Source organism: Camelus bactrianus, chromosome 28, assembly GCF_048773025.1.
Source record: "Camelus bactrianus isolate YW-2024 breed Bactrian camel chromosome 28, ASM4877302v1, whole genome shotgun sequence".
NCBI lineage: Eukaryota > Metazoa > Chordata > Mammalia > Artiodactyla > Camelidae > Camelus > Camelus bactrianus.
The window spans coordinates 17575536-17596081 of NC_133566.1; the positions used below are offsets into that span (position 1 = coordinate 17575536).

The following is a 20546-nucleotide window of genomic DNA, read 5'->3' on the forward strand; positions in this document are numbered from 1 at the left end:
CTGGGGGAGGGGGCCGGCCGGCTGGGGGAGCGGATCCGGGGGTGCGGGGGTCACTCCCACCCGCCGCCCTCCAGCCTGCGGAGCACCCCGCCGGCGCCGCGGTGCAGAGGGCGGGCGGGCGGGCAGGCGGCTTCCTGGGCGTGGCCTCAGAAAGCCCCGCCCACCTCGCGGTTTCGGTGAGCGTGGAGCTGATGGTTCCTACATAGCTAGTGCGGAAACATCAGGGGAAGTCCAGGAAAGCAAGACTGTGGAGAAAGCAGCCAGGGGGCCCAGTCTCCCCATCCTTCCTGCTTCGTGTAGCAGAGCCTAGAGACCCCTTATCTCCTCCCTCCTGGCTGGGATCTCACGGCAGGTGGCGGGGAGGAGCTTGATCTCGTCTCTGATAGACAAGCTCTCCCCACCCCTCGGAGCTGCGCAGGGGCCCGGGCCCTTTCTGTGATGCCCACTCTTCTTAGCTTTACCGACTGGCCCATTTTTGCAAACCTCTCCTGATTACTAAAGTTCCTTCTGAAAACAACTCAAACTAGCAGTTCGAACATAAGAATTGGCCAGCTGGTGCTAATAGCCTCATTTTACATAGGCGGAAACCCTCTCACACCATTTCCAAAGATAAGGAAAGTTAAGGTGGGGCTGGGAACCAGGGTGGGAGTCTGGATCCGCAGCCCCACCCCTTGCTCCTTGGGCCGCTGCACCAGACTTTCCAGGTGCCCCCAGTTAGTCATCAGCCTTAGTCAGAGGAGCCCGCCTAGGATCGACCACATCGCTCTCCCCCTCCTCCCTTCAGCCCTGGGGACCTCGACTTGGAAGGAGGAGGAGCACGCCTGCTCTTCCCAGTGCTCTGCTGGGGATAGGGCTTGGCGGCCACACCAGACCCAGCCCCTTAGCCACAGCTGCCAGAGATGGTGACACAGCCGCCATCCCCTCCAGGAATGGAGGCACAGCTGTCCTGGGTCATGGTCTGCGGACACCCACCGCGTGGCTCCTGGAGTCATACTGGGCACTTCTGTCCCCAGATGTGAATGAATGCGAGCTCTACGGGCAGGAGGGGCGCCCCCGGCTCTGCATGCATACCTGCATGAACACCCCCGGCTCCTACCGCTGTGCCTGCCCCAGCGGGTACCGGACCCTGGCCGACGGGAAGAGCTGTGAGGGTGAGTGAGGCTGCAGCCGAGGCAGGTGGCCTCGGGGCTGGGGAGAGCCTGGCTGGTCCCAGACGTTGGCTCTGAACTACTGGGGGAGGAGGCCAGAGGGCAGAGGGCTCCTCCACAGGCTGACTGCAAAGAGGCAGCTGCTCAGTGATGGCCTGGTGGGGTTCCACTGCAGGGCTCAGAGGAGAGGTAACCTGGGGCTGGAGAGAGAAGGCATCCAGAAAGCCATCACCCAACCACCCATCCGTCCTTCCATCCATCCTTGCATTCCACAAACACTCAAGAAGGCCCATGTAGGATTGTGCAGTGGATGGGAAGAAATCCAGCCTCCAGCCCGAGAACTCACATATAAAAGGCTTGATTATAGTCACGGAGGGCAGACCCCAGAGCACTCTGGCTGAGAAGGAGGCAGGTCTGAGAGAAGCGATGTGACAGTAATGCTCCTCTGTGCCCTCCAGCATCTCTGTGACCTGCTATGCCCGAGAAAGGAAGACAGGACCCCGGGGAGGGGAGTTCCCCAGCGGGGCTCTGCAGCGTTTCCACCAGACCTGGACTTCAAATGGTCAAGGAAGACAGGGCTTCCCGTTTTAAGAATAAGTGCTGGGTGTCTGGAAAGTTCACGACCTGTGGAGCACCTCATTCCAGTGCCTGTCTGGGATGGAGGGGACGTCAGGGGATTTACCCCCTCACTGGGTGTCCGGTGTTTCAGATGTCGATGAGTGTGCAAGCCCGCAGCACGTGTGCCCCCGGGGGACCGTGTGCATCAACACGGGCGGAGGCTTCCAGTGCGTCAGCCCGGAGTGCCCTGACGGCAGCGGCAATGTGAGCTACGTGAAGACGTCCCCTTTGTGAGTATACCCAGGGCCACCCACCTAGACCCCTCACCCAGGCCTCCCATGGTGGCTGAGCCAGATTCCACCTAGATGTTCTTGGGAGAAGGTACAAGTATGTCTGAGAAAAGGCAAGGAGCAGGGACTCGGGTTACTCAGAGCATCCATTTCCCTCTGAGGTTGCAGTTAATGCACTGCTGCTCTGTGCAGTAAGGACCCAGTCTGCCCTGTGAACTAGGAATAATGTTCCAAGCACTCCCTGCTGACAGGGAGGCCACTGGAGGGAAGAGGCGGGCAGTTATATGTTACACAGATTTGGGAGAGGACCATTTCCTGTGTTCACTTGGTAATTGGGAGGCTCCAGCCGCACCATACAGCTACCAGGAGGTTCAACTTTTAGTACCCTCAGCACCTAAGAGTTTTTTTTCTCCCCTAAAAGGTAAGAGACAGATCTTTAGGGACAATAACTGCAACTATCATAAAGCACACATATTTTCTTCTGAAAAAGAGATAGTAAGGCCTCAGCACGGTCTGTAGAATGCATTGATCTCACAAGGTTCGATACCTGAATTGCTTTGGGGGCTACAGCAGATTAGAAACAGCAAGAAAGTCAGTGGAGCTGAAGGGTGGCAGTTTTTCCCCGAGAGCGACGACACCAGCGTCTTCCTCAGGTGTCACTTAGTGAAGGGACAGAGAGACCCGTATGTCAGAGCCTTGGGGGACATCCCTGATTAACAGCCGGAAGTGCCGTTTGACCTGCATCATGGTGACTGTATGAATCACCAGAACTGCTGAACTGTCTCTGTCTCTCGTGCTGGACGAGGTAGGGAACTATCCGAGCACTTCCACAGGACCCTGATTCCAAATGACTGAGGAGGGCAGGGTGTCCTGCCTTAGGAATAAACAGCAGGTGCTTACAAAGTCCATCATAAGGGAATAACCACATGTAGAGAACCACGTTCCAGGACGTTGCCAGCCAACTGCCGGGGTCTCAGCACGTGTAGAAGGGCACCTGGTTTGGATGCCAGCACCATCATTCTTGTATCTTCCCCGGCTTTATTTTTCTGTAAAAACAGGAGTAACAGCATACACAAGCACACATGCACACACAGACGCACATGCGTGTGGCTACAGGTGGGGCAGGGGAGCATCTCTTCCCCGGCCAGGCCTGACGCCTGCCACACTTACTGGCCGGTAGCCCCGGAGCACCGGTGGCCGGAAGGGTTACTCTGGGGGCCTCTGCAGGAGGGCAGACAAGCCTGGTCAGAGCAGCCCCTCCTGACTCTCCCCAAGGCTGACGACCCCCTCCGTTTTGCCTCTCTGCTCCAGCCAGTGTGAACGAAACCCCTGCCCCATGGACAGCAGACCCTGCCGCCACATGCCCAAGACCATCTCCTTCCATTACCTCTCTCTGCCCTCCAACCTGAAGACGCCCATCACGCTCTTCCGCATGGCCACGGCCTCGGCCCCCGGCCGGCCTGGCCCCAACAGCCTGCGCTTCGGAATCGTGGGCGGCAACAGCCGCGGCCACTTTGTGATGCAGCGCTCCGACCGGCAGACTGGGGAGCTGATCCTCATCCAGACCCTGGAGGGGCCTCAGACGCTGGAGGTGGACGTTGACATGTCAGAATACCTGGACCGCTCCTTCCAGGCCAACCACGTGTCCAAGGTCACCATCTTTGTGTCCCCTTATGACTTCTGAGGGTGCCGTGGGGTCACAGGGTGCAGAAACCTGGGCTCATTTCTCTTCCCCAAAGACTCAGCTGTGGGCGCTGACTCTGACAGACGTCTCTCCCCACCCCGCCTGGCCCCTGCCCGCCTACCCGGCCCCCCTAGGCTCCTAGGGCAGCTCTGCACGCTGTCCCGTGCAGTGGCACAGACAGGCGGCCACAAAACCCAAACTGCTGCCATTACGTTTTTTTCCTGCTTTAAGTCCCTCCCTTAAATGATGCACTTTCTCCATCTTTATTTACGGGAACCGGCAGCTTTTCAAAATGCTGTGAGTGGCATTGTGAGTCTGAGCTAGCCGGGGAGGGAAGGGCTTATAGTAAGTGTCTGAGATGACTGTCCGTCCTCCCGTGTGGTTACGGTCCAGCCTTGTTAAGAAGTAGTTCTTCATGCTGAGGGTCACGTCCAGTCCTTGTGCACGTGGCGTGGTGGGGCCAGGGGGTCCTGCCACAACCCAGCATGTCCTTTTCTGCATCCCTTCTGTGACATGCCCGCCACCCTTCTCATCAGAGAACCACGGCAGGGCCTGAACCCCCATGCAGATTCTCCCAGACCGAGGAACCAAGATTCAAGCGTAGCTTCTGCCTGAATTAATCCCCTTTTGACAAATCCTATCTCAGAACATAACCTGGTATTATAACTGAAATAATAAAGTCTGTTGCTCCTCCCTGCCCGCACTGCCCTGTCCTCGACCGTGAGCCAGCCCGCATCCTCCCACGAGGGGTACCTGGTGCCTCTCCTGTCAAGGCTGGACCTGCTGGGATAAGTGAATAAGAAGGAAAACATGGAGATGATGCTGAAATTGCTCCAGTAGAAATTTGGCTTGGCCAGGCGGGAGGCTGGTAAAGCAACATCCGGCAGTGGAGAGCTTAAAAAAACGCTTGGATTGCCGTTGACTCCAGGACCTTCTACTTCTGATGGTGAAGCCAAAGGGCGGGGGGGATGCCTGCAAGGTGGCCGAGGAAAGAAAACACTCTCAGGGCTGGGAGTGGGTGGGGGAGACTGTGCGAGGGACAGCTTCAAAGCTAGCTGAGCTGTGAGGACATACGTGTTCACTGAGGTGAGACTTCATCCCATTTTATTGAAAAGTTCTTTGTATTTGCTTTGCTGTGAGGTGGAGCCAAGGGAAATGTGTTGCCAGTTCAGCGATGAGGCCCTCCATCCAGGTGGTTCCTCGGACACCTGTCCTTGTATTATTTTGTCAGACAACCAGTGAGACCCAGGCAAGAGCTGCTTTTGGCATTTTTCTCCTCCTCTGGGCTGAGGTGTGATGTCTGCGACAAGAGAACGAGGGCCTGCAAGTCTGCTTCTCTGGGGTGTTAAGGGCTTTATTAAAACCATCCTCCAGCCCTGCGTTTCTCAATGGTGCTGTGACGGGTCAGAAGCCCACACGCCTCCCAGTCCCCTATGCAGAGCATCAAGCGGGGGGGGGGGGGGGGACGGGCAAAGGTGAGACCAGGCTCCTGAAAGTAAAATGTCACAGGTGTGTGTCCTTCCTTCTTGCTGGGGGGAGAGCGAGGTGGTGCCAAGGGCCAAGCCTCTTACCTCCCAGCAGGTGAGGAGTGATTTGGGAGGACTTGGACGCCACGCAGGCCCAGTTGAAACCAATGATTTGCATCAGCAATATCGGCTGTCACCAAACCTCTTCCCGTTTGAGATGCCTCGCCACGCCCCACGGGACCCATATACAGATGCCCGCCCGAGTCCACCTCCGTGCATAGTGCCTGACCCTTCCTCCCCGCTTGATATTCTGTTCCCTAGCCTCTCTCAACATCTCCCCGTAGAAACCAGCTTCTCTTCTGTCCTTTCATAGCTCCAGTCTGTGCCAGGTCAGAATAGCCAGTTGTTAACAGGCATGAATTTGCATCCCTTTCCAGGTAATAGTTTCGTATTATTTGGCAGGGAGCATCTAAAACCTTTCACTGGGCACCACCGCATACATACACAAATAGAACAGAATAATGCACCTCATGTCCCAGTCAGCAATTTCAAGAATTAACTCCCAGCCAATCATATTTCATCTCTGTTCTCACCCACCCCATGCTGATTTTGAAACAGATCTTGGACCTCACAGCATTTCATTCGTGAACATTTCCGTCTACATCTCTAAACCATAAGAATTTTTTAAAAAGTGTACCCTCAGTACTGAAACATCAGTAGTCATTCCTTAATACCTTCAAATATTTAGTCATTCAAATTTCCGAGTGGCTCATGATTTTTTGTTTGAATGAGGTCCACGCTCTAATTTGTCGATACTCTTCTTAAATCTCCGTTCATCTGTAGCAGTAGTTCTCATGCTGCAGCATGTATTGGGATAACCTAGAAGACAAGCATCCTGGGTCCCTTGTCCGGCAGAATTTCTCAGAGTCTGGGTTTTCCTGAGGGCATCTCTGCAGCGTCTTTTAACATCATCCTCTGCCTTCTCGATTTCTTATCTGTCAGTAGTTATAGCTAGAAATTCAGAGTCCAGGTCGGTTTATTTTCGCGAGACGACTTTACTGATGGTGAAAGTACTTCCGGTGGGGGGAGGGGTGAATCATCTCTCGTCGCCTCTCTTTTCTGATGTTAGCAGCCATTGATGGTGACTGCATAGACCCATTACTTCTTGAGGGGTTGCAAATAATATTCTGGTGCCACTGTTTCTTTGTTTATTAACTGGCAAACCTTATAAGGAGAAACTTCCTTTCATCAATTACTTGGTTACCCTGAGGTCTGGTTTGTACAGGAAAGGCAGGATAAATTCTTGCCTCTTCCCCGTTGTCCGTTTCCAAGGTGGTTCCCAGGGAACCACCATCTTTCCGAGTGGCCCCGTGAGGGTTGTTTTCTTCTTGAGGACATCGTGAACTCATGGTTTAAACATACTCAGTGGATGCTTCAGTCCATTGCGGTCATTGTCCTTACGGTTGCTCAGACCATCCTGTCTTTGGCTCTTGGGAACTGCTTCAAGTTGGCTGATTCCTTTCGACATGACCCTAGTGGTCTTTGATAGTTTGGTAGTTCTCTTGTGTGACAAGATGTTTCGAGCTCATCTTGTATATTTTGTGCTCCAGCCCTGAAGTCATCTATTTTTCTTTTTTTTTTTTTTTTTTGCCCCCAGAGATCCCCAGTTCCTTTCAGTGGGGAGTGATCATCAGAGATCAAAATCTGGGTATAAGGAAGGTTCACGGGTAGAGGTTTGGTCATTGTTTCTTGGTTTTAATGCATACAGCTAGGAAATAGGTTCTACTTAGTTTTTTTTTTTTTTTTTTAAAGAAAAAACACTACATGAGTTTACATTGATAATTCCAATTCAACTCAGGACTACTGGATTTTTAATGTAACCTCATTGTCTTACTTCTGCTCTTTCTCTCATTCTAAAGACCTCCTTCTCAAAATCACCGGAATAGTTACACAATGTTTTAAATCCTCAGAATAACAATGCCAAAATTATCACACAGAAATGACTGAAAACAGTTAACATTTTTCTTTTGCAATTCTTTTTGTCCTTAGGGTTTATGCTATCAGGGATGCACAGTCAGACGACTTGGAATCATTCCTCTCTCTGTGGTTATGCCCCAAGCTTGAGTCAGGGTAATGGTTTCACTTTGTTTTGCTTAAATGTTTAGAAAGTGCATTTTTCATTTTTAAAAATAATTATGCAAACTGTTTACATGGTTCCGAAGTCAAATCCACAAAATGGGCTGTATTCAGAGAAATCTATATTCTAACCCAGTCCCCTCCACCCGATTTCCTCTTCCTACCATAGATAATCAAGCTTTTTTCATTCTACTCTTCCATTTTAAAAATATAAGCACATGATAAATGAAAGCATCCTAATTCATTTCATACCTTCCTTGATCTTGCTTTTTTCCCTTAACAGTATATGGAATATTACTCCATAGAACCAGATAAAATGTTCTATAAAATGCTCCATTATGAGGACATACCATTGTTTATTCAACCAGTCACCCTTGATTGACATATGGGCTGTTTCCAGTCCTTTGATATTAAAAATATTGATGCAAGATGCATGTGTCTTGTTGCATTTGTGCCTTCTGTGTCTCTGGGGCCAATTCTTCCCCCATAAGGATTACACCACTCTCTATCCCAACGAACAGTGTATGAGCATTTGTGTTCCTCAAACAAAGAAGTCCCCGGGGTGTCGCCGGTTCTCACATCTGTGCACCCACCAGACTCTCCGTGGGAAGGACAGAGAGGCCTGAATGGAGAGCTGCTCCACAGCGAGCCCGCCCGCCTGTCCGGGACTTCAGCAGCCACTAGGAAGACATGAGGGACAAGTCAGCTGGATCACTGGCTCCTGAGAGACAGAAAGTCCGCTCGGTTTGGGGATAACGTCAGAAAATCATCTTATTTTTAAAACGTGACACCTACAACACTGGCAAAGTGAAAGGAAAAAAAGCCGAAAACAGGCTATCACCAGATGGTCACGGTGAACTTGAGGGCTTTGTTGGGTATCTGAGCACGTGCCCCAACGAGACACATGAAGAAGGCAGCCTTGAATAGTCACATTCCACCGGCCGCTGCCTCCGCTTTTACCAAGCTCACTCAGGTGGGCTTTTATTATGACTTTACCTTGTGCATGTGAAAATCTATAGGTGTTTCTAAGCTGCGTAAGTATTCCTGAATGTCTACGGTGTTCCAGGCACTGTTCTAGTCGTTTAGGGCACCGTGGACGGCAAGGTGGACAGACACCCGGACCTCGGACCTCACGGAGCTTACGTAGTAGCAAGCGAGAAGATAATATACACAAACAAGAAGAGGCTGTAACTTCCAAGAGCGATGAGTGCTATGAAAATAAAAGCAGCAAAAGACGGTGGTCAGTGTGTAGTAAATATATACACAAACAGACGTAGACACAGCGTCCCCGTAGCCTGGACGGGGCAAACACCGAGATCCTGTGTGCCGACAATGGAATTCCACTTCCTGATGCTCGGAATTCGGACTCCGCGTTGCAAGTGTTCAAATGAAATGATGTCGAGCAAGGCCTGGGGTGACCACCTGGGGCGCAGGTGCACTAGGAAAGGCATCCACACAGAGAGAACCACGAAGAGGCAAGGCCCCATGGGGACCTGCAGGGAGGGGGCCTAACTTTGCGTTCTGGTTATTACTGCATAAAATACCCCCAGACTTAGCAGCTAAAAACAATGACCATTTCTGTGAGTCAGGAATTCAGAGAGCACAGGTGGGTGGTTTACATTTATGCCACAAGGTCTGCCCCTCCCTCCTTGGCAGGGGGCTGAGCTTCCCTGGGGGGGGCAGTTACTGACTCGCCTGTCTGGCCTGGCCTGGCCTGGGATGACTTCAAGAGAGTATGACTTGAGGAAAGTCGGGTTTGGGCTGACAGAATTTTCTGAATTTGACCACCTTCAAAGGAAAAATTAGATTTTAGCCATCTAGTTCTTTAAATATACTTTTTAGGGGAAAAACAGGCTCCATTGTATGTATACCTTATTGACTGGGACCAGGAGTCACCACAGGCCTGTAGTGGCCCTAAGACAATAGCTGGCCTGCCTTCCTTCCCTTGATGGTCGGCTGAGTGATCAGACTCTGCTGCAGAAGGAGGTCTCGGCTTCTCAGACTCCTCTGACCTCCCCATCCAAGCCGCCGAGCTCCATCATAGGAAGAGTTTGTTCCCAGAGTCCTGTGGGTTAAGTTACACATCTTCCTTCATTCCTGCCTTCGGCCAGTAGGCGGGGCCAGACTTGGTTGGGGGCTGAGCTTGAAAGCCAGAGACAAGAGCATCACCCCCAGGGGGTCTCTCTCACTCCGAGGCTGGTTTTACGGTGGTTTGGAGTCTGCCCGTGCGGCAGATGTATCTCCGCAGTGATCTTGGCCACGTGGAAATTCAGTTCACTCCACGTTCAACCATAATTGCTGTGTTTCCCCTGAAGGCAGCTGGATCTTCGACTGCAAGCCCAAATCCGTAGAGCCCTGAGTGAGCTGGCCCCTGCTGACCTCCTGGACCACTCACTGTTCGTGATGCTCCCAAGGGCACTGGCTCCTTTCTGTGCCTTGACTCTGCCTACCTCATTTCTCCCCCGGGGCCTCTGGACTGGCTGCCCCCTCCCTGCTCTGCTCCTCGTCCTCTGTCCACTTGGTGTGGGCGCAAATGTCCCCTCCTCAGAGAGGCGTCCCAGCTGCCCTTGCCAGTGCTGCTCACCCCTCTGCTTGATTACCTACCCTGTTCCCTTTTCTTTGAAAGCATTTTTCACCATCTTAAATGATTATATTCATTGACCTATGTTTGTCTCTCCCCATAGCCTGGTCCCTGTTGGTTGCCCATCTAATTTCCACTTCCCTTTTCCACTTTGCAAAAAGAAGCCTGTTTTGCTCAGACCCCTTTCCCTCCTTGTTATGAGCTGAACTGTGTACCACCCCCCCCCCAATTCCTATGATGAGTTCCTAACCCCCAGTACGTTGGAACATGACTGCATCTGGAGATAGGGTCTTTAAAGAGGTAATCAAGTTAAAATGAGGTCTTCAGAGTGTGCTCTAATTCAACATGACCAGTGTTTTTTATACAAAGAGATTAGGAAACACACACACAGAGGGAAGACCATGTGAAGACACAGGGAGGAGAGGACAGCCACCTGCAAACCAAAGAGAGAGGCCTCAGAAGAAACCAGCCTTGCTACCACCTTGGTCTCAGACTTCTGGCCGCCATCACTGTGAGAAAATAAAGTTTTGTTGTTTACACCACCTGGTGTCTGGTGCTTCCTGATGGCAGCCCCAGCAGACGAATTCACTCCTCATTCCAGCCTTGTTGCGGGGGAAGACGATGACCGCCACCCACCCTCCAGGCTCCAAGGCCAACGCCCCAGGCAGAGTGACAGGAAAGGCTTTCTCACTACACGTTTGGACAAGTCTCTATCTTTTCCGCTGAAATGAGAGGAGGTAGGTCATCATGGTTGCTGCTGGAAGCCAGAAAGCCTCCTGGTAAAAAGCAGAGCCAAGTGGAGTTGCAGTCCTCATCGAAATACCCTTGGAAAATTTCCTGTTCCTGGACTTCCTGTTATATGAGATAATGTGGTTACGGCTTAAGTGGGTTTGAGATGGAGTTCTTGTTGGTGGTAGCCCAAAGCATCCTGGATCTAACTGGCTAGAATCCCAGCTCCGTGCTAATCCTGGCGTCTTATCTGCACACTTGCTGATGTAGCCCCAGCACATTTGGGCCCTGGCAGGTGCTCAACGCTGATCTAGAGACTGATGACTGAAGAACCTTAAATCACGAGGACCAACGTGAATACACGAAGAGGGGTCATCTATGACACCCACAAACAACTTGGCTTTCATTTAGTTTGTAAAGATTGGGGTCCTGAGACAGTGGATTGGGGAAGGGACTATTAGAAAAATGAGTAGGAAGGAAACAAGGGTGAGGGCCTCCTAAAGATGGAAATTCTTACTGGAAACCCATGGACAGGTGACAGATAAGCCACAAAATAAAAGAGATAGCGATCAGGGCAGACATTAGTGAATTCGGCCCGCGGTAGGCTGGCACTTCTGCCCCCTTGTGGTAGGGACACACTGTTGCAGAGTTCTTTTCCCTCCAGTGCGGGGAGGCTGCTGGGTCAGCTCAGATTCCTGCCTGTGTGACCCAGTGAACTCCTGGCCCATGATATGTGTGGCATGAGCTAAAAATCATACTTTGTTTTAAGCCACAGAGATTTTAGGGTTATTTATTACTCCTGACTGATGCACAGCAGAAAAGGAAAAACATAAAATAAGGGAGAATCTCTCCATCACTGAGGATGGGATCACGCCATGGGCTGAGGAGTGGAATGAACTCAACTCCAATGTACTCCTCAAATTTGCAACAAATAAGCAAATAAACACGCACAAGTGATATCTTAAATGGCAAAATCGGGCTAAAATGGTATGTGCCAAAGTTGAGGTAGGCTTCACAGCAACACAGAGGAGTTTTAGGAGGTCCTAGAGGCCACACCATCGCTCGACCCCAACCTCTTGCCCTGAGAGCAGACTAGGCCTTGTGTTTTGGCTGGACCATATCCTCCAAAATGGTATGTTCAAGTCCCAACACCTGGTACCTATGCATGTGACCTCGCTTGGAAATAGGGGTTTTGCAAATGTAATTAAATTAAAATGAGGTCCTACTGGATTAGGGTGGGCCTTAATCCAGGGAGTGGTATCCTTACAAGAAGAGAAAACAGACACAGCCACACGATGGGGAGAGAAGACAGTGGCAGAGGTTGGAGTCATGTTGTCAAAGCCAAGAAATGCCAAGGATCCCAGTCTCCCCCAGCAGCCAGGAAGAGGCAAAGGAAGGACCATCCCTGAGAGTCTTCCAAGCATGGCCCTGCCAGCCCCCCAATTTCAGGCTTCTAGCCTCCAGAACTGAGAGAGGATACATCTCTGTTGCTCTAGGCACTCAGTGTGTGGTCCTTGGTTAGAGCAGCCCTAGGAACCTGACACACCTTGTATCTCAGGCTCCTCTGAAGAACATCTGCTGAGGGTCCATCATTCCACCTCACCGAGGGAGGGGTCATCTCCATCCCAGGGGGATTTGCACAGCCACCAACTGCCAAGCACACACTTATCAAAAGCCCACAAAAGCCTTTTCCTTGACAATCATCTTGGATCACTTATAAGTGATAAAAAAGATCACTTTATTTGTGTAATTCCTGCTAAATTTAGAGTCAGAGAAGAAGGCCACTTTGCAACGAGTGCAGAGTCCCACCGGGGACATTTGGGAGGCTAATTTTCAAACACTGGCCTTTTCTCTCTTTTTTTTTTTTGTGAAAGAGAATTTGGCTAATTTAATAACTAGCAATGACATAATTCTTACTTATTTCAGCAGTAAAAGCGGAAACAAAGGGCTCAATTGGCGTATTTCATAAAGAGATTCGTTGATTCCAGGGATAAGGAAGGAATCTGGACCCTTCATCCCAACCCTGGATTAGCCTAGAAGACTGGAAACAAAATCAAAACCATTCTCCCCTCAAGGGCTGCAGGATCAAAAGCTACCCCCGCCCCAGCCCTGAACTGGTCCCCTCCCTCCTCCGCCAGCTCTCCAGCAATATTCTTGCAGCAGAAGGTGATGCAGGTCTCATTTCAGCGTACAGCTTCCGAAGCCCCCTCCTCCGAGGTCTCCCAGTGACCGACACTGTTTTCATTAACATCAGGTGACCTCATGGAGCAAATGAAAGACCGGATAAAAAGTCAGGTTCTGCCCTAAGAGCCAGAACGCGAGGTTTGCATTTCCTTTCCCTCTTACAGCCACGGAAGGGGGAACACAACTTATGATCTAGATCCAAAGTGAGTCAAAAGACAAACGGACGGGAGTTCCGCAGAAATTCCTCCGAGGTTAGGGCCTTTCCCCATCTGAGAACTCACGCCGCGGGATCCACCATCATCACTGAACGCGGCGCCCTCTCGCTGCGGGCAGGAGAGCGTGGTCAGGCAGGAGAGCGTGGTCAGTCAGGCGAGGTCACCAGCCTTCCTCCATCTCTCTTCGCCACACTTTCTCCCTGATAAGAGTGAAAAGCTGTCCGGCTGCCAGCCAGCCTTGGGGGAAAATGGAGAATTGAAACAGAAGCCACGGCTTTTCCAAAGGGCCGCTCTGGGATTCACCCAACCCTTAAACGGCAGCTGTTCAGAGCATGAACGTCACAAATCGCCTAAGTGAACTCCTAACACCTGCTCACTCGCAGAGACAAGGCCACTGGCTTTCCAGCAACTCTCTACTTGACAAAATCTGACCCACGCCTGCCAAGGCCACCGCAGGACTGACTCAAAACCTCTATGATGACCTTTCCCTAACTCCCCGCTGTTGAGATGTTTTCCCCCAGTCCCCAGAAGAGCAATCACCTACTGCAAGTAGTAAACCTGCTTTGTTGACTCTTAAGTGGGTGCCGGCTTGTCCTTGACTGATGGGCATCAACTCCGGACTTGAGCAACCACTGGTCCAGCTGCTCTCCGGATGCACACGCTGCGGTGACCAACTGTGTGGCGTGTGCTCGACAGCTGGCGACAGGTACTAGCTGAGTCCCCAGCGTGGAAACGAGGAGGGTGGCTTACGCGGGAGGAACTGCGCCCAAGCCTGCAGGGCCCCTGGCGCGTGCAAGTGCACGCGCGAACGCCGCACGGAGGGAGGCGCGCGCGCGCCTGGCTGACGCGCAGGGAGCCCACGGGCTGCTGCTCTCGGCCGCCCCCACCCCCCACCCCTTCGTTTCTGCCTTCCTCTGGGTAATTCGTGAATTACTTGAATCGTAGCCTCCATCATCCTCACTGCGTTGTTTTATGTTTGGCCTCTACCACTTAAAGGCTTAAGCATTTTAAAAAATCACTTTTATTCTTTCTTCTAAAGGTTCACCATTTTTCATATGGTTGGGAAAAAAACCCAGTGTTCTTTAATGTTTCAGTAATTTAATGATCTAATGACTCAATTTTTTTTTTAAAAAGGAGGACGTAATTAGGCTTTTATTTATCTTTTAATGGAGGTGATAGGGATTGAACCCAGGACCTCGTGCATGTTAGGCATATGCTCTGCCACCAAACTATATTCTGCCCTGCTCTACTGAGTCTTAAATGAGGGCCTTTTATGTGCCTGATCCTTGCAGGAAACAGCCTTGAACAAGGCAGAGATGAACAGCCCCAGTGCCCATGCTCAGGGAGGGCAATTTAAGACAAGGGGTGTGAGGGCTGCTAAGCCCAAAAGAGGGTGGAGGGTGAGGGGTGCCCTCGCCTTCCGTTCACCAAGGCTGCCTCCCAATACAGGAAATGTGGGTGAGGCCTCGGAGGAAAGAGGGCAGGCCAGTGGGCATGGCTGGCGGCCTGAACCCCCCATTTCCCAGTCCTACGATTTGACCGTGAGGGTTCTGAACAACAGACCCTAGCTGATCTGTGGCGGGGCCCAGGAGGCCTGTTTCACAGTCCTTGGTGCAGCTCCCACACCCTAGCCTGTTACAGCAGCGGTATTCTCGCTGAGATTTGACAGAACATAGGCCGTGGGCAGCAGCAGTGTCTCCCCAACTGTTACAGGGCACCCCCTTCCCCATCTTGCCTTTTGGTCCCCCAGCTGGAGGGGCCTGCACGTCCCATTCAAAAGTCAATGTCATCTTCCCCCTTCTTTCTTCTGGTACAGATCTAGCAGTTGGGAGCATCCCAGAGAACACAGCCCAGCAGAGCTGCTGGCAGCCTTCTGGGAGGCCGGGCAGGTTTCTGTTTCCTGCGGGGCGGCTCCCATCAGCTCCCCAGCTTGGAGAGAACATAGAACCCTTCACAGCTGCACAAGGACAGCCATTCAGCCCCTGAGACAATCAGGAATTCACTGGGACCGGGTTTTCCTTCTTCATGGGCTGAAATGACTGTTTTATGTGCATTTGGCTGAAATAAGGAGCATTTCTGTTGATTCCGGGTTCACCTAACTGAGTTCAGCTACATGAGGAAGTTTAAATTGGCTTGCAGTCTTCGGGCACACAGAAGGCTGAAAAGAGCCGGTGTGTCAGCAGATATGGGGCTGAATCACAAATTTGTTCAGGAAGCCCAAGATTAAAGTCCGGTTTATATTATTACGTAACAAATATACCTGCCAAGCAACACATCCAGGCAAATAAACTGGAGATATCTTTGCGCAGGATACAGCTGGGATACAAAACTCATATTTATTAAGACTTATGGGAATGGTAAATGAGGCCACTTGTGTGGAACTCCTGAAAAAGGCAGTTTAAACATTTAGAGCAGGAGTGAAGGTCCTAAATATGCAGCATCCTGCCAGGAAGATGAGTTCCTGGACCACCAGGCAGGAAAAGGGGGATTCTGAAATAAAGACTAGAAGATGGCACACATTCAGTCTTCATACCAGTCAAAGAGAAATATTTCTAAAGTGCAGACATGGGGAAAAAAAAAAAGATGTCAAACAATACTTAAAAGTGAATGGTTGTTACCACTTCTAGAATGACAGGTTAAAGATCTCTGAAAATCTACTCTTCCATAAAATGCATGTGAGAACACAGGCAAAATTAGTCAAAATGAATTTTTGCAGAATTCTGGAAATTAAAGGCTTACAACAATTCAAAGAGAATTTACTAAAGAAAAACAGCTGCATCGGGGTAAAAATGCCTCGTGGCAATGAGTTGCCCTAATCTCTTTCTCCTCTCCCCAGCTCCACAGCAGCCCTGATGGTCAAGAGCCCCAGAACTACAGCTGGAAACCAGTACCGGGAGCTCCCAGACAGGGCAGAACAGACTTGGTGCTTCTCACAAGCCCCATTCCCCCTACACTGTCCTTTCTCATTTGCATGACAGCTCGCACGACATTCTCAGAGCCTGTCTTCATCTGACCAGACTCAACAGCACATCCAGCACCCAGATCTTGGATTGTAACTACTACAGATCGTCCTCGACTTACAATGGGGTTACGTTCCCCGTGAACCCACCGTCTAAGTTGAAAATATTGTTAAGTCGAAAATGTATGTAACACACCTAACCTACTGAACATCACAGCTTAGCCCAAGTTTGCCTTAAATGTCTCAGAACATTTACAGTAGCCTACAGTTGGGTAAAATCATCTAACACAAAGCCCAATTTATAATCAGTGTTGACTGTTTCATGTAGTTCATTGAATACTGCACTGAAAGTGAAAAACAAGAGGCTGTCTGGGACCTAAGAGCACCGGGTGTTAACCCTCGTGATCACAGAGAGTGTCCTGCCACATACCGCTGGCCTGCGAAAAGATCACAATAAAAAATTCCAAGTACAGTTTCTACTGAATGCCTGTCATTTTCACACCATCGTAAAGTTGAAAAATCACTAAGTGGAACCATCCTAAGTTGGGGACTGTCTTTTCCATTAAAAGGAATCCGCACTCCTTAGAGAAATGGCCCATTCGAGGGCTTAGGTGGGAACATACAAAATAAGCCTGGAGCACCTCTTCCAAGTTCATTAAAGGTTTGGGCAGGATTCAGTAATTTGTGGTTTTCAGACTGAAGTTCCCATTTCTTCCACGTCATTCGAGGCTTGCTCTCAATTCTAGATACATGGCCTCTCAAAACTTGGCAACTTAATTCTTCAAAGCTAGGAGGAAAATCTGATGCTTCTAACCTTTGGCTTCAGAAAGGGCCCAGTCTCTTGTAAGAGTCATCTGATTAGTTAAGGCCCATCTGAAATGATCTCCCTTTGATCAACTCAAAACCAACTATTTGAGGTCTTAATCACATCAAAGGTAAAAACCACTTCATCTTTGACATATAATGTAAGTTAATCGTGAGAGTGAAATCTGTCCTAATCATAGGAGTGCTCACACTCAAAGGGAGGGGGTCATACAGGTGTGTTTCCCAGGGGCCAGGAATCCGGGCGCCATCTTAGAATTCTGCATACCACAAAGAAGGTATGGTGGGGAGTGGGGGAGGAAGGATACAGGGAAGCACCTTTTCATTAAAAAAAACTTTTTGTTTTCATAATTTATTAATCCAAAATAATACCCGTGACAAATTTCATTTCACAGTAATTTTGTGACTACATACATATATAATTTCAGTTAAAAATTATATTCAGTCAAATCTAAATATGTCAATAACTTAGTAAGATCCACCACTTTAAATGTACCAATAAGAAAAAAATAAGCTGCCAACTAAAATGTGAAATTCTACCAACTATAAAATGCATCGCAATTGCAGAGATGTTGACTACGTAAATAAATACACCTGTTTCTTACTGTGTGCTGCCTGCAGGGGCTGAGACAGTGAACGTAGACTTCAGTGAAGAGGGTGGCGACGGGGAAGTCGTGGCCTTTGGATAGACAAATGTAGTTTGGCTCCTGGCTCACGTGTATTAGCTTGCCTTTGGCTGCAGGGAACATGGAACTCATATCAGAATGGCTTAAACAGTAAAAAGATGGTATTATTTCATATGGTGTAACATAAAATTGGAAGGGTGGCTGTCTCTCTCTAAGGCGGTGAATTCTATGGCTCAGTTGTTATCAAGGACCCAGCAGGGATTCTCCCCAACTTTGTCGCCTTCAGCTGGATAGCTGGCCCCCCTTGAGGTCACAAGACAACTGCAAGTGTTATGGGTGATGGCTTTAGCCACGGCAACGTCTAACCTCTACCCACGGACCTCAAGAGATGGCAGCTGTTCCAGAAGTGCGCCAGAGGACATGAATTCGTATTTCAAGCCTTAACCCAACTACTGGCAAGGAGAATCACACTTCGACTAGCTGTGGAGACCAGTGGTTTTCAACCTTGGCTGTGCTGCAGAATCACCTGAGAGTTACTGCAAAATCTCATGTCCATATCCAAGGCCTCCCCCCAAACCACCCGAATCAGAATTCCTGGGAGTGAGCCCCGGATGTCAGCATTTTTTAAACTCCTTAATGGCTTTGTTTATTAAAACTAGTCAGTGAACTGAGGTATTGCGCTGAAGGTCAGGAATCGTACTGAGACGGGACAAGTCATTTAATATCTGTATCTGAATTCCCCAAGTGCTATGACTGGACCAAGTTAATGAGCCGAAGGACTACGTCCTTAACTTAAATTCTCTTACCGACAAAAACTGAGTTTCACTGTCATGTGGCTGTAAGTAACAGATCACAAAAGAGTTATATGAAACCCTTCACAAAGAATCTTAGAAATGAGAATTTTGTCCATTCTCCTCAGAGATTTCCATAGTGAAGACCCATATAGGAACTGTTTTCATGGAATTATTACTGGAAGAGTTAGGCTTTGCATCCTGCCTCCTTTCTGATAATGAGAGGTAAGTAGATAACCACTCCATCTTTTTTGTTTTGGCTCCAAAAACGATCAGAGATAAATTTAATACAGCCACGATAACCATACTGACCAAATGCCACGTAAATAAATCCGTGTACAGCTTTTTCTATTACAACTTTGTTGCTTGTATTTCCTCTGGTCCAGATTTTTTTTAAACTATGGTTTTAATATACACGTCCTTGCTAGGAGCTGCATCAAGGGTCGTAAGATTTACCTCCCAGGCGGAAGCCCAGGGGAGCAGAGGGCAGCGGGCACTGAAGCTTGGTATGGCTGAGCCGGCCAGACTCAGAGCACCCACAACGGGGTGGACAAATGGACCTTGACTCTGGGAGGTACACAGTGGCGGCGTGGCTGCAGCGGCACACTGGGAAACCTGCCCTAACTTAGGAAAAGAGAGTGAACAGTAGAGAAGAGAGTGGGAAGCAAGTGGAGGCAGGAGACCAGTCGGGAGGGGCTGCCATAACCCATACGTAGGAGACCCACAGCCTAACAGCTGCTTGCGGTGCACAGGGCCCATCTGAGAGCGTATGTCTTGCCCTCAACTTGATGCAACACAAGTTAAGATGTTTCACTGACACCTATTGTTTGCCTCTTCAAAATAACAGTTGTAAAATAAGCACTATTTAAACTTCTCTGACTTCTCAGTCCATCAAACCTCTGCTTGGTCTTTTAAGTTCACAGGTGAGATCGGTACTGCCGCTTGGAATATAAGAATTACTTCTGCCTTATACATAAACTTTACATGTGTATTTATACCTCATAGGTATCACACTATGCATTATGTAGTATTATAAGGAAATAAATTGTTTAAAACTCTCATAGAAGATTAAATACAAGTCATTTTCAAGGCTTATGAAGATAGAGAAAGTATAAGGAAATTTCCTGTTTATTTCTTTTCTGTGCAATGGATCTCATCATCCACCTCATAGGGTTATGAGGCTTAAATGAGAAAGTTAAACAGCATTAGACCAGATAGCACAGTGCCTCCACATGGTAAGTGTGCACCAGTGTTAGCTTATTGTACATCAGTCAACGTTAGCTTACGTACAGGTTGGCCATAAAATCTACCTTCTACAATTGTGCTCTGTGACAAGATCCTGAATTCCTTTAAATTACATGTGATCTTTAAAGGAGATATAGGGAGGAGGGTATAGCTCAGTGGTAGAGCACATGCTTAGCATGCACGAGGTCCTGGGTTCAATCCCCAAAACCTCTACTAAACATTAAGAAAAAATACATATCTTAATAAACACAAATTAAGATCACTAAAAAAGAATTTCCAACAGTTAAAAAGTAAAGAAGAAATAAAGTATCAATTCTACAAGTTACATAACCACTCTTTTGCACAATTTCATTACATTATTGAAGGTTTCTGTAATGAACCCTTTAAAAGCATCCCCTCCACCCATCTCCCCTGTGACTTCCTCTGGAAGATTCTAGCGCATTGTCTTTCCCTCCTCCCATCACAGCCAAGGAGTGACCCGATGAGCCGGGCAGACAGCAGTGGGACAGAGAGATGACTCGCTCTCAGCTCATGGACTCCAGATGCTAAGGGCTCAGGATTAATCGTGGTTTCGTCTCTTCCTAGGACTGGTCTTATAAACCTTTGCTCGGAGTATGTGCAATACCCTTTTGTGCTTTAGTGGGATTAGGTTACAACCAAAGTGGCTTTGACAATATTTGTAAACAGGACTTTGCTAAGAAGTGGCACTAACTTTGATGTACTTGAAAGTATACAGCAGGCTAGTGGTGTTATCATTTCTCCCAGCAATAACATGATGATAGTTTCATTTTATAGAATTTTTCTAATAATAGTCAGTACTGCTATATAAAAGAGCATATTTAGAATCTTATTATTTGTGATTAGAAATTTTTGTATTTGAATATAAAAGACATCACCACACTCCTAAAATTTACATTCTACACAGGTGTTTAATCTGACTACAATTTATGAACCAATGAAAAAGATAACCATTCTTACATCTTAACAACAAAAAATTTAAGAACTCCAGGTTTTGGAATGGTACACCAAGAGACACTGGTCCATTTCACTTGTAATAGTAAGAAACTGGAAACAACTTTATCGTCCAACAACAGGGAATTGGTTTTAAAAAA

General features: G+C 48.9%; 1 protein-coding gene across 1 annotated transcript in view; it reads left to right on the forward strand.

Moving 5' to 3' along the window:
- The window catches only part of FBLN7 (fibulin 7), a 35514-nt gene extending 27802 nt beyond the window's left edge, over positions 1-7712 (forward strand). The window contains exons 6-8 of the mRNA XM_074354420.1: positions 1014-1151; positions 1858-1996; positions 3308-7712. Of these exons, the coding sequence (XP_074210521.1) occupies positions 1014-1151; positions 1858-1996; positions 3308-3680 (650 nt within the window). The 3' untranslated portion in view covers positions 3681-7712. The remainder of the gene's footprint in view (positions 1-1013; positions 1152-1857; positions 1997-3307) is intronic.
- Positions 7713-20546: the final 12834 nt, after the last annotated feature.